The sequence below is a fragment of the Leptidea sinapis genome, chromosome 20 (genome assembly GCF_905404315.1).
Source record: "Leptidea sinapis chromosome 20, ilLepSina1.1, whole genome shotgun sequence".
NCBI classification, from domain to species: domain Eukaryota; kingdom Metazoa; phylum Arthropoda; class Insecta; order Lepidoptera; family Pieridae; genus Leptidea; species Leptidea sinapis.
Window position 1 is genome coordinate 8,988,438 of NC_066284.1, and position 12,040 is coordinate 9,000,477.

Consider the following 12,040-nt stretch of genomic DNA (forward strand, 5'->3'; position numbering starts at 1 on the left):
TACTATTCCATAAAAGACTTCTTTTCAGATACAACACTCAATTAACATTTTTTAAATATCATATTACTTAATTTAATTTCTTTTTACCAATTTCACTTGTTATATGTTATTTCAAAATATTCAATTATTGATATGTACATCAATTAACTGTCATTGTGTATAAATATATTTGTTTGACTTGTTATTAATTACTATTTGTACGCCACAGCATGCGGGCAAGGAATGGAGAACTTTTATTGTGATTTGAAACATCTATGTATACCCATGACTACAAATAAATGATCTTATCTTATCTTATCTAAGCTCTAGGTGTGGTTGCGATCGACCGTGTGGTGCGCTACTTTATACTCCCGGGTGGGACACCCGCCTTTCACAACTTTTCGAACAACAATTATAATGGTTAAACTAGACGTACATATATACGAAATGTTGCATTAAAACGAATTGTTCTTTGAATTCATGCAGTCATATTGTTATTCACAGTCACTGGTACCATTACATTATTCCTGCTGATCGTATGTCTGTGTGGAAGAGCAGACCGTCTGCAGACACCTCGCACTGTGAGTCACCGCTTAGTATACAATACTAACCCACAACGGTGAGCGGAGCTGATCGTATGTCTGTGTGGAAAAGCGGAGCGTCTGCAGACACCTCGCACTGGTAGTCACCGCTTAGACGTCTGTTCAAATTGACGATCCTAACTTGATGATGATCTGATTGTGACAACTGAAACAGGGAAAAAGTTGAAAAGATCTCAAATAAAATTATATATTTTAGCATCTGGATTTGGAAATACCTACATCAACGCTCGCTCCGGGCAGAGGAAACACCATAGTAGGAGGCAGTTCCCTGGGCACGTATCTGTAGAACTCTGTCTCGGCGCGATACCATCGTATTGAGTACAGCGCGGCGCCCTCTAAGTCGTATGAACATCTCAGTACTGCGGACTGTCCCTCTCCTGATAGCACCGCGCGAGGGACAGAGATAGACAGGTTGCGGAGAGACCATACCCCACCTTAAACAAAGGGGAAATTTTAGGTGCACGGTAATATGTATTGTAAAAATATGATATACGATGTTCCATACTGATGTGATCAATGTGTCATTTTTTTATTAAGATTTGGGGAGAAAAAACACATTAAATCGTAGGATCTATTGCTTGCACTAGCGCGCCTACCCTCAACTTCCTATATCTAAAAATGAGATTTGGAAGTCGAAGCTACTAGCTAGGTAACGTCTGCCCCTTATTGTGCCGAAGTTTAAATTATATCCTCAAGTTCCTCACTTAACTTAACTTAAGAGGAGTAGGATCCTCAGAGGTCGTAGCCAGGGCACGACCTCTGCTTTGAGTAAAGGTACTTTAAGATAACTCAGCCTGATTCAACAATGTCTTAGTTATAAAATATCTAACTTAGATCGAGTACTATACTTTAAACTAAATAAAAATTATCGCTTTACTTGTATAAATATCTAGTAAATTATAAAATGTTATGTAAATATTACGTGAAACACATACAAAATACAAATCCTACATTGATCTCACTGCATATGAGTGTTTCTGATGAAACCATCGAAACGAAATCACATTAATAACATGCCAAAGATAAAATATCTTGTTTAGAGGAGTCATATCTTGTGAAACAAAAATGTTATTGTTCGGGATTCGAGGCTCGGCTCCTTAGAGAATTGGTTTGACCGAGATAAATGTACATACATAAGATTTTATACAGATACTATCTCATCCGATAGATGTCGTTATGTACAGAATATAAACAATGAATGGAACAACGTCTTTCTGAATGATCTATAATATATTATGTAGTAATTTGTATCATTTGTACATAACGATATCTATCGGATCAGATAGTATCTGTATAAAATATTATGTATGTACACTATTAGGATCAGTATGTTCCACGTCGTCTTTTCGTTTATAACAACGAATTTTCTTATAAATTGTAAACAGTGTGGAGCTACAATAATAATAAAAATAAAGCTTTATTTTATTCCATGTATAGTACATATTAAACGATAACAATTCGTAACTTATCAAATCAAATCAAATCAAAATCAGTTTATTCACGTAGGTCACGGAAATGACACCTATGAATGTCAAAATAAAATAAAATATTTTTATTATTGAATCTACCGCTACTTCGTAAAGGGTTGGGCTAATGAGAAGAAGTAGCAAGAAACTCAACCTATAATATTCAATTACATTTATTACACTATTTAACATAATAAGACAGACAAGAAATCAAATAGAGTTTTAAATAATTATAAGGTTGCTTATTTAATCAAAACAAATCTTATAACTATATTTACAATACTACAACTACATAAAATTAAAACTATCATTACGTGGAAGCGTACCAAGAATACTGGCAGCATTACCACGTTGGATAGCAAGGCTGATCCGTTGACCGAAATAGCTGCCAGCGCTTGGGTTTCTAGTAGCCTTATTGAGGCGCGAAGATAGTATTTTGAATATTCTCCGCGCCTCTGGGCCCCACGGGCCAAGTGTCTCGACACCAAACGGCACAAAGATGTATGACTCACTGAGACCAACATATTTGCGACGTTTGCTGTCTTCTGCAGTCGAAGCAGCAGCCCCAGCACCAACTGACGTAACTTGGACATGAGAAGGAGCCAGAGTGTTTATTACACTAAAATTAATTTGGTTTCTAATTATAGATTAAATTTTGTAACTAGTTTAATTATTATTTGCTTTAATTAGCAACTTCCTAATTATTTAATGCATGGACCCCGTTTGGGTAAAAGCCTCCCCCAAGGAATACGATTGAGGGTGCAAATGTAAACGGTATGTTTCGTTTTGATAATTATTCTTGGGAGGTTTTGGTCGAGCTCTCCCGCGGTGACCGACCGACTGGTAGATTAGGGGTTGGAAGAGCTACAATAGCGATATTAAATGAACACAAGTGTAAAGCTACTTAAACTTAATCATAAAAAAATAAATATACTTAATTCACCTAAATAAACCAATTTTCCATAACATCATTTCGGAACATCTGTTAGTAATATTGTAGCCGCGAGCTAGCGTAGGCACACTTACTACATCTACGCCGTAGCCGTTCAGAACTCGTAGGTGAATAGCGCTTACGTGAGGATGATTAAAATTTTATTACATCAATGTACAATTTCTTTGTTTGGAAATTTAAATATTTCAATTATTTACTTTAAATGTTAAATTTATTGTTTTAATGATTACGGTTAAGTAAGTACCTGTGTGTTAATTTAATGTCGCCATATTCATCTATCGTATAAAAATGTATATTATCAAATCGTTGAAATTCTAGCCACGTCTTCTCATAATCTTCTTCTAAAGCTTTCCTAAGTGGTGAATTTAAAAAAATATTAATTTGACATAAGAATAAATAACTGTACAGTTTGAGTTTACAATAACTATAGATATTTATTTGAAAAAAACCATGTCCTAAAATTCGGCCCAAATTACAATTTGTGTCAGGAAATTCAAACGCAATAAGATTGTACCAGCTTTTGAATTCTAAAACAAAGCAAGCCTTCAATAGCAATTTAACGAAGCAGTTTGAAGTATTTCGTGAATAATAAAAAAGCGATAGGTTTGTGTTTTCAATTCAGTTGCCTCATGCCGTTCTCGGGTCGTCGACATTGCGGTCACAGATTCGCAATAAAATAAGAATCTCGAGTGAATTCACAGACAATTCCTTTGTGGCGGTGTCGCATTTGGCACTTGGAGACTAGAATAATAATGTTGACTGAGAGATATAATATTTCTGCTTGCACGATATTTCGAGTTGCACACTCACACGAAGGATCATGCCATGGGACAAGATATAACACCATTATGATACATTATACTTTTTAAAACCTGTAGCCAAAGGGTAGCCAATAGGAATCCCATTACCGTCTGTTCATATCTCTGTTAGGGGGCTGTCTCTCCTAATCTCCAATACGAAGTATATAAAGTGGACAGCTGACAAATTTATCAGAGTATTTACTTCCACTTTAATAGCAAATAGCATGGGTCGTCTATATACCTGTGGTGGTCCCTGCTCAAACATTTATCACATAACGTTGGGCTTTAGGTTGTGTCTTCTACCGTATTTATGGCGGAGAGGGTTCCCAAGAACTTTTTGACCTGACCGAGCATCGCACCGTAAACTAAGATATCATCCCTATTATTAATTGTTGCTTTTCAAGAACCTGTCTTCCACGTACAATCAAATAATGGAAGGAGCTTCCTAGTGCGGTTTTCCAGGTCATTTCAATATATTGCGCACCTTTCAAAGGCACTTCAACGCAGCTTAGAAGATGGCAATGGTATCGGTTAGCACCCGTACCCTCCATTCCCATAAAAATATTTTGGGAACAGTCCCCATTTGGAATGTTTTTATCGTTACTATAATTAAGAACAACTATGTAAAATCTTCTTTGATTAGTTTCATTTAAGTTTTACATAATAATCCAATTGTACCCAATTGGATTCGCTTTCGATTATATCTTCACACCTTAAGATCAGAGCAAGCGAAGCTTGTAAAGTAACAAAAGTTTTCAGAACTTCCCAGCCACAACTTTGTAAAGTTACAAGTATCAAATTACTAATAATTCTTGCTTCTTGAGTTTCAGTGGTTAAAGATATATAGTATACTCGTAAGGTGTATTGTGATGTAGTAATTAATAGATATATTATAATGTTTTATCGGAGGGGGAAAGACGGGCTCTTTAACATTTGACACTCGATAAAAGTTACGATTTTCGTGCTTACATTACAGTTTTATCCTAGTCATCTTTGCTAAGACAAACTTCAATTCCTTAGTTTTTTTTTATGGAATAGTAGGACAAACGAGCGCACGGGTCACCTGGTGTTAAGTGATCACCGCCGCCCACATTCTCTTGCAACACCAGAGGAATCACAAGAGCGTTGCCGGCCTTTAAGGAAGGTGTACGCGCTTTTTTTGAAGGTACCCATGTCGTATCGTCCCGGAAACACCGCACAAGGAAGCTCATTCACAGCTTTGTAGTACGTGGAAGAAAGCTCCTTGAAAACTGCACTGTGGAGGACCGCCACACATCCAGATGGTGGGGATGATATAGTTTAGAAACATATTATGATTGCAGATCTCCATCTTGCCATCCTGTATAGTACTATCGGGTCTCGATTAAATAATATTGCACCTTCGCAATTATACCAACACAGCTTTAGTGCGCCTAATGCGGAATTTAACACAGACAATAAAACTATAATAATTCTATTACTTTAATAAAAACTTTCAAATTCAAGTAATATATTTATTATTTATATAATTTTATTTTGCAATTAATAACGGATTTTAGCCGACTTCAAAAAAGGAGGTTCTCAATTCGTCGGTATGTTTTTTTTATCGATTGGGATTTTTTTTGGGAAACAGATTCCTTAAAGGGTTGTTGGACGTGAGAATTTTGCCAAGCTCCATTCTTAAAATCCACACCAAAAGTGTGGATTTAAATCAAATTCGTTATTCTAAAACCCCAACAAAGATTCTGCTCAAAACCTAAAATTTGTATTTTCAATGTAGGCACGAAGGAAATAGCCATTCTATTTGCCAACACTCCACTTGAATTCGTTTTAAAATACCGCATGCAACCGTTAACAAGCACTTCTGTATAATATTTCAGTATATTTCACAGTATGCGGGGTTGGACGTGCGCTTTCAGAGCTGGCAAATGTGGGCAAAGGGTTTGAGGGTTAATAACATTTATTTACTACCTTTTATTTCTATATCGCAGTATTTAATATCTGTTATTTTAACTATATATTGTACCGATTCTAAGATTTATTTATTGTTGGCACCGTCGGAGTATTAATCGATATTTTTATTTTATTATAACTAACACGAAGATTAATAAAAAAACTCTATTTTATGATATCCATCATTCGATTCTGAATAATAATTTAATATCTTTCTTCTATCCTTAGTTCCATTCATAAAATAATCTCTTTAATTATACGGATTGATTTTGGGCATGTCGTATCATCTAGGATACAGCAAGATGGAACAGGTACGCGAATATATTGTAACTGTAACCGATTTTTGGCACGCTTGGCATAAGCTCTTTAGTATTTTGAATAAGGCCATCACTGCAATTTCGTTTTCTTTGACACATCATTCCATAACTGTGATTTAAATAATAATCTTGAATAAAACATGTCAAATCGTGGTAAATGATTGAAGTTTAGAGTAGATAGTAATTAAATCCTCTTTGGAAGCTTATAGTAAACGTGTTCCAAATATGAATTTAAGAAAATTATAATAAGAAGTTTTCAAGTTGCTTTGTAACATATTTTGTGGTCAAACTAGTTAGAAAACATCTGTACGTATTATAAGACAAAGACGACAAACAACGTTTGTTCATAATTATGAAAGCTTAAGCATGTTTACGGTTTAATGCTTTGACACAAACACGACCTGTTTTCACGTAATTTCATATTCAGTCACATTGCATATGAAATTGTTATTCCGAACATAAAAGTTGAGGTTATATAATATGTTTTATTATAAGTATAACTTTCAAGTTGAATCATTTCGTTCTTTCACTATTTAAATATTTTCATTTATAAAAAAAAATCACTAATTGATTATATTTTATAATTATAATTTAAATTGCCTGAGCGGTCGCTCCGTTCCTATTTGTTGTAGTGTCATTAAGAAAGTCATTTATGTTATAGTAACCTTTCCACATAAACGTTTTTTAACAATTATTTTGAATTTCGTAATGTTTTATTTGTAACATTTTCTGGGATCGTGTTGTAAAATCAAATACATAGGTAGTATCAACAACATAAGATTGAAACATGTTCCCCAGTCTGGTCATTCGATGTTAAAATGGGGAGAAAATTAGATCGTGCAGACTATCTGAAACGTAATCTGTAACAAACCCATAAGTCCCCACATACATTGGTATTTCAAACGATTCGTCACCGATTATACTCTTTCCTCGACGCTGTTTGAAGTCTAGCGTTGAAACCTAGTATTTGCAGATGTAAAGTTAAAAATATTGTTGTCTGTTAAACATAAAATTCGGGATTCATAAATAATTCTAGATTAAATTCTTTAACTAATGATCCTTGCAAGTTTTGGTACATCAGGTTTGCAATTTTACAATTATTATTTTCACTTTTATTACATACAGACATTTTAGTAATTGTAATAATTATGTACATAAATAGTGTATTTACACGGCTAGAGAAATCCCCTGTGGTCTTATTATTTAATTTTAATATTTTACAACATATTCTTAATCATTATTTAATCTGTTTACTCTGTTCAATAGAAGCAGTACTTATAAATATATACCTACTCAATAGTAGCAGGGTTACCTGTTCACCTAAACAATAGAATACTATGAGATACGAAATTTCATAAGAAAATTAAAAATTATTTTGTTAATTACGAAATTTGTAGAAGTACAATAATTGTTTCGTTGTTCCATGTTCTAAAAATACTATTTTTTAAATTTAATTTTTGTACACAAAAATAAAATTCGATGTTAAAATTTATTGAGGCTTACGAATCCAAATAAAAAATACCCTATCCCGCAAGTTGGATAAAACTGCACACAGTATACAAAATTGGGCTAAGATCGGTTCAGTAGTTTAGGAGTTTATTCCGGACAAACAACGTGCAAGAAAATTTTTATATATGAATATAACTATACTATTGATGGATACTTACGAGACAAGTGGGTTAACATATTGTTTAAACCCAACCTTGTGTCTTAGATTAAGGATTGGTCTCCGCTGCGCTCCAACTAGGTACTGCATACGTAGTCGCAAACTAATACAACGCCCAAGTGGGCGTACTCGAGCCAACCTCGAACAATCTGTGACGTTGACGTGCCACATGTTCCATCAAACTTGGCAAATAATTGAAACTAAAATGCAGGGTTGCAAAGTAAAACTTTGTAAAAATAATACTACAAGAAATAAGAAAGACACTGGGATCACATATTATCATCAGTAAGTACATATTTCGTATTTTATAAATTTTAATGTAAAAAAAAACACGAAGCGTATTTTACAAAATATTACAAAATTTGAAAGATCATGTGAATGATCAAAGATTGTGTCAAGACGCCACGCACACAAGCATCTAATAGTTGCTGTTATTAAAAAGCTATTGTTCTTAGGTTCTGCGGTATCTAGTGGGAGCGCAGCGGTTACCAATTCTTAATCTGTGGCGTAATTTAAAAGCTAATGTTCTTAGGTTCTGCGGTATCTAGTGGGAGCGCAGCGGTTACCAATTCTTAATCTGTGGCGTAATTTAAAAGCTATTGTTCTTAAGTAGTGCGGTATCTAGTTGGAGCGCAGCGGCGACCAATCCTTACCAATCCTATGATTCCGGTGCTAAGTCTGTCTCTATAGATCTATAGAATGTTTCTTTATGGGTGTATATTATGGGGGAATAGGTGAAGATTGTTAAGTTTTATTAACGTTTTGACATGGGTACCTTCAAAAAAAGTGCGTACACCTTCCTTAAAGGCCGGCAACGCTCTTGTGATTCCTCTGGTGTTGCAAGAGAATGTGGGCGGCGGTGATCACTTAACACCAGGTGACCTGTACGCTCGTTTGTCCTCCTATTCCATAAAAAAAAGCGTATAACAACATATATAACCTATAACGTAATAAAAGGATTATTTTTATAATATTTTTGTTAAGAATGTGATTTTGTAAGTCTTTCACACCTTTACTACAATTTTTTATAATTATATTTCTCATTTTTCTTTGTTTGCTTTTGAAGAAAATTAATCGATTTAAGAAAAAATCGGATAATTTACACGTCTAGATACTCTATAGCTATAGCAAGCAAGAGATATATATAGATATATATATACTAGCTGTCCCAGCAAACGTTGTATTGCCGATATTAAAATCGCGATACAAAAGTAACTGTTGATCGTAGATGGGTGAAAATTTGAAGTTGTATGTATTTTTCAATGCTGTCTCATAATCAAACAAATTTAAAAAAAAAGTCAAAAAATTAAAAAATTAAATTTCGTGTAAAACCTTAACATTTAGGGGGATGAAAAATAGATGTTGTCCGATTCTCAGACCTACCCAATATGCACTCAAAATTTTATGAGAATCGGTCAAGCCGTTTTGGAGGAGTTCGGTCCCGCACACCGTGACACGAGAATTTTATATATTAGATAGTATATCTAATACTAGCTGACCCAGCAAACGTTGTATTGCCATATAAAGTAATAAACAAATTTTTGGGGTGTAAAAAGTAGATGCAACCGATTCTCAGACCAACCAAATGTATCGTAATACAATTATTGTAAGTATTGATCCATTGCCATAACCCTATAGCGGAATTGTGAATGGAACAGAATAATATAAAAATCGCGATAGAAAAATAGGGGTTGATCGTAGAGGGTTCAAAATTTAGGGTTGCATGTATTTTTAATGTTGTATCATATAAAAATAAAAACAAAAAATTACGCCCAAAAAAAATTAATTTGGTAAAAATCAGTAAAGCCGTTTCGGAGGAGTAAGGTAACTAACATTGTGACACGAGAATTTTATATTTAAGACTAGCTGACCCGGCAGGCTTCGTACTGCCTCAACGGATAAATAAAAGACCTAAACTTTTGTATAAAGTCAACTTACAACAAACAAAAGGAATCCTTTTTTTATTAAAACAAATAAAAAAAAATTGATTATTATTTTCGATTATTACACATGATTTTTCTTATTTACAAAACAGAGTTTTCCCAAAATACTGGCTACTTTATAAGGTTTCAACTTGCTATTGGCGGACACACACAGTTATGATACAGTCTGTTAACCAATTAAAAGCTTTCTGATAAACTATATTTTTTGTTCAGAAATTTTATTTTTTGACAAAACTTAAGATTTATCAATCTCCATAAAAATAATCTGATAGATACGCTCGTCACCTTGAGACATAAGATGTTAAGTCTCATTTGCCCAGTAATTTCACTAGCTACGGCGCCCTTCAGACCGAAACACAGTAATGTTTACACATTACTGCTTCACGGCAGAAATAGGCGCCGTTATGGTATTAGTACCCATATTCTTCTTCTTCTGCAAAGGACCCTCCCAATGCGTTAGTTAGTTGTTAGTTGTAAACTCAATTTTTTTCGTCGTTTTCACAGCTGTGATTGTCTATCTAGATGTAGAAATGATTTAAGGTCCACATGTTTACGATAAAATGTTTAACAAAGACCAACAACACGATGTAATACGCAAAGTAAAATAATATTTTCTATTTTATGCTTTGTTCCTCCAGTTTAATCTGCGTAATCCATTAATAACGTTATGCTAGAGAACAACGTTGGGCTAAAATGCTCTGAGGCTTAGGTAAATCCTATTTATATGGCAAAATATTTACCAAAAGCATTAATTAATCTGGTTAAAACAGCACTCTGGTATTATTACAACGTGGAATACGCTATTCGAATGAGGAAAAGCAATTAAAGTGATTTATTTTAATCTGTAAATTCTGAAATGATTTCGACACACCCTATATATATACATATATCAATATATTATTGGTATTGTTATGGTGATTACTTTAAGGTTGTTCATAAAATTCAATAGGTAACCTACTACCAACAATTCCATCGTGAAAGAACTGAAGATAAAAGAAAGTCTATCGTTCACTGTGCAACTACGAATTCTGAAGTTCTTTGGTCACATCTCCAGAAATGAAGGATCGATTGAGCTGTTGATAGTGCGGGGCCAGGTGGGGGGGAAAAGAGCGAGACGACGCTCACCCACGCGATGGACGGATCTAATCAAAACATTGACCCAGACAACGGTGGTGTAGTGCTTCCACAATGCTACAAACCCCCAAAAGTGGAGGAGCGTCACGCGGGATTCAGTGCGATCCAAACCTAAGGAGACTTAGCAGCTACGACCACTCTGACAAGAGTGACCGATTGAGAAGAAGACCTTCTAGCGTTGAATCTCAACCTTATGTCTCACGCACTAAGGTCGAGAATGACAAAACTAGCTGTTACGTAAGCAACTTGTTTACTTGTTTATTTTTTCTTATTTTAATCTTTAGAAGTATAAATTAGGTTCCGGGCCTCGCTCTACATTCATTCAGTGTATTCTTGGTGATCTGATTTACTGAACAACGTTAATCTCAAAAGCAATCATCATATAAAATTATTATTCATGAATAATACCCTAATAACAGTTTGATCAGAACATCAATCACGTTTCTATCTACAATCAATTCTGAGGTTCACGCATTGAAGACGCTTTGTTACATGACGTCACATCAGCCATTGTATTTATTATTCCTATAAAAAATCAACCTCTTACTCAGGTTTACGGCATTTTGTTACAGCAAAGTTTTTCACCAAGGGTGAATTTTGTATGGGTGTATGGGAATTACACATTCTCTCGAGTAATACATGGTGCTTAAGGGACTGTACTACGCGCACTTATTCAGCTCCATTCGCGTTTCGCTGAACGATTTTGGTCACACTTATGCAGCTCTGCTTCTATCAGCCGCGTACGGCGTCGTAAGAATGAGAATAATAACATTAAATCACGTCTGCACTCTTTAATCTTTGCGTGCATAATGACCAATGCAGGAACAATACAGGTCGCAACTTGTCGACAAGGCATCGCGAACCATCCCTGTAAAGAGGTGTTCCGCCGCATTCGACGGCGAACAGCGCTGTCCGCGGCGGAACAGCGCCGGACGCTCTCTATAGCATTCGCATAATAAAAACACATTTATCCTCATTTTGTGCTGGTTTGCCGCGAAAGCAGAATGGACGCGGAAAGCTGAATCGACGCGTACACGTCTCCATACAAAATTGTTGTTTTCTATGGACAAAAGCTGAAAAGAGCTGAATAAGTGCGCGTAGTCCCTAATTATTCACTTACGAGTAATCTTTACCACATGAACTAGTTTTTTACAATTCTTTTGAACGTTGCCTTGAGTTATGTATATTTTCTAGGATCCCTTTTTAGAAGAGTCACCTAACAAACTAGACCTAACCCAGTAGTAAAGAC

The 12,040-nt window shown here is 35.0% G+C and overlaps 1 protein-coding gene across 1 annotated transcript in view; it reads right to left on the bottom strand.

Annotated features, from left to right (window-relative positions):
• The window catches only part of LOC126970179 (uncharacterized), a 31,988-nt gene that overhangs the window by 9,502 nt on the left and 10,446 nt on the right, over window positions 1-12,040 (bottom strand). The window contains exons 2-3 of the mRNA XM_050815960.1: window positions 801-1,015; window positions 591-726 (exon numbers count right to left, since the gene is read on the bottom strand). Coding sequence (XP_050671917.1) covers window positions 591-726; window positions 801-1,015 — 351 coding nt within the window. The remainder of the gene's footprint in view (window positions 1-590; window positions 727-800; window positions 1,016-12,040) is intronic.